General features: G+C 34.1%; 1 protein-coding gene across 1 annotated transcript; it reads left to right on the forward strand.

Annotated features, from left to right (window-relative positions):
• Positions 1-6: 6 nt before the first annotated feature.
• LOC107736755 (something about silencing protein 10-like) lies at positions 7-2,056 on the forward strand. The gene is made up of 10 exons (XM_016548113.1): positions 7-27; positions 356-440; positions 513-569; positions 657-713; positions 834-957; positions 1,123-1,191; positions 1,306-1,427; positions 1,516-1,668; positions 1,779-1,850; positions 2,012-2,056. Exons 1-10 carry the CDS (start codon positions 11-13, stop codon positions 2,054-2,056), a joined length of 801 nt encoding a protein of 266 aa, XP_016403599.1. The 5' UTR covers positions 7-10.
• The last annotated feature ends 367 nt before the right edge of the window (positions 2,057-2,423 follow it).

Below are 2,423 nucleotides of genomic sequence, written 5' to 3' on the forward strand. Positions count from 1 at the left end.
CGATGACAGCATGGTCCGAGCAAGAAGGTATGTAGTTTAGTTGTCGTTGTAATTTATTGCTGGTTTCTGCTCGTTATCACAATGGTAGGACCTTGATCATGCAGAGGAGATATATATCAGTTTATGAAACAAATGTTTAAAAATCCATAGTTAAACCCACCAATTTATTGTATTTTGCATCGTCGTATTTACTAACAAATGTGTATAAATAGACCCGAGATAGCTATGTAGGCAGACGTCTGCTCAACAAATATCAGTGCAAATATATATAATTAAGTTCTCTGTGATTTTACCATTGAATTGTAGTAATACGGCAAATGCTTTTTTTTTTTTTGCATTTTCCCCCACTTCAAAGGATAGTAAAAAAGCCTAGAGCAAAGAAGCAACAAGAATATGACAGCGATGATGAAGCTTATAAAGACGAAGTCATTCCAGATAAGGTAATTGTTTTGGATAAAAAATGTTTTATATTATTATTTTCTGATTATAAACAACTTTGTTTTTCTCATCAGAAATCGTCAAAGTATGTGGAGGATAAGATAGATCAATTCCACAATGAAAAAATCTCAGTGAGTTATATTTTCCCCATGTTCTTTAAGCATGAAGTGTCACAATACTTTCCTACTTAATATTCTGACTTTGACTTTGGTCTATAGAAACTTTTGGCTCAAGGGATTCAAGAAGACGGCGATCAAGAGGATGAAGATAAAGCGGTAAGCAAATAAAACAACTGCAGAACAATTGTTTTGTTACTGGTAACATGAGGCTTTTCACTGATGGTAATAGTTTGACCTTTTTCCGCTTTGCTTGGTGATCTTGGTTTTTCTCTCTAGGAGGAGATCATGCCCCTGACACTTTCTGATTCGGATGATGATGAAGAGGAGGAGGAAGTGCAGGAAGAGGATAATGAAGAGGAGACAGACATGGAGAGTGACCTGGAAGGAAAGCAAGATGATGGTAATGTGCTTTAAAGATTAGCCAAATATAACACTGTTTGTGTGTGTGTTTATGCAATACAATACTCATGATACTCAAGCATATAAAAGTATGTTTTTCCACTTAAAAAAATGCTCATAGATGTTTAAAGCATTGTCTCTGACACTTCAATTTCCATTCTTCCAGATCTCCCAAATGACATGGCTTGGGGAAACAAAAAGAAGATTTTCTATGATTCTGATTATATCACTAAAAGTAAGCCTTTCTTCATTTTACCTTCATATGTATGAGTTATTATAGTTGTATATTATTATGCGTATGTATAATATAAACATATATTCTAGCATGTTTGATTTGTGTATTTTGAAGAGGGCAAATCTCTTGAAGACATGGAGGCAGAAGACAAAGAAGAGGAAGAGGAGGCCAAAAAAATTCAAAAGAGATTGGCAGCCAACCTAAGTGAGGAAGACTATGATCTAAACCTGCTCGAGGTACTACATTTCTTTCTAAAGGTATCAGTAGTTTGGGTGTTTGCATCACATTACCCAAAGTTCTTGTACCCTTCCTGTGGTCTATTAGGAGTTTGCAGCAGAGGCTGAAGTGGAGAAGGAGGTTGAAAAAGAGGAAAGGATTGTAAAGGATCTGAAGACCATGTCACAGAAGGAAAAGCTCAAACAGCTTAAGAAAGAATCCCCAGAGTTGTTGGAACTTATTCAGGACTTCAAAGCGAAGGTTGAAGGTTGCAGCAATGACATTTATGCGGCTTTATGCATTGCAAGACAATAAGAGTATTCCCTCAATTCTGTTTTATTGATAATTTTGAGTATTTATTGCATTCTCAGCTTACAGAATTGAGGGATGAAGTTCAGCCCCTTGTGGAGATGGTCAAAGATGGACAGATTCCTCCTGGAAAGGCTAGTTAAATCTACCTAATTATAGCTCTTAATATATGTTTTTTAGACTGTTATTCAATTTATGTGTAATTATACTTTAAAATTTAGTCTAATGTACATTGTTTTTGTTGTTAATTTGTTATTATTTAAATTTTTTGCTTTGTATCCATTTCATCCTCTAGGGTGCAAAATACCTCATTACCAAACAGCAGCTTTATCTTAAGTAAGCCATACCTACAACATTTTATGTAGTCTAATTCTGTGATTGAAATATTTATATTACATAATATTTATAGTCATTGCACAAACATACCAATCCAAAGTTTGTGGTCAGTGAGTATTTTTTTTTTTTTAAAGAAAAACTTTTATTTAGCAAGGATGCATTAAATTGATCAAAAGTGACCGTAAATACTTTTACATTGTTACAAAAGATTTCTCTTTAAAATAAATGCTGTTCCTAAAAAGAGTATCATGGTTTCCACAAAAAATATTAAGCAGCACAACTGCTTTCATCATTGATAATTCTAAGAACTGTTTCTTGAGCACCACGTCAGCATATTAGAATGATTTCTGAAGGATCATGTGACACTGAAG

The sequence above is a fragment of the Sinocyclocheilus rhinocerous genome, unplaced genomic scaffold (assembly GCF_001515625.1).
Source record: "Sinocyclocheilus rhinocerous isolate Xijiao unplaced genomic scaffold, SAMN03320098_v1.1 C36921233, whole genome shotgun sequence".
In the NCBI taxonomy this organism is placed as follows: Eukaryota; Metazoa; Chordata; class Actinopteri; order Cypriniformes; family Cyprinidae; genus Sinocyclocheilus; species Sinocyclocheilus rhinocerous.

Excerpts from the sequence above, each read along its gene's own strand:
- LOC107736755 (XM_016548113.1), top strand. Across the intron at positions 570-656 it reads TCCACAATGAAAAAATCTCA|AAACTTTTGGCTCAAGGGAT; the intron begins GTGAGTTATATT and ends TTTGGTCTATAG. Across the intron at positions 714-833 it reads AAGAGGATGAAGATAAAGCG|GAGGAGATCATGCCCCTGAC; the intron begins GTAAGCAAATAA and ends TTTTCTCTCTAG.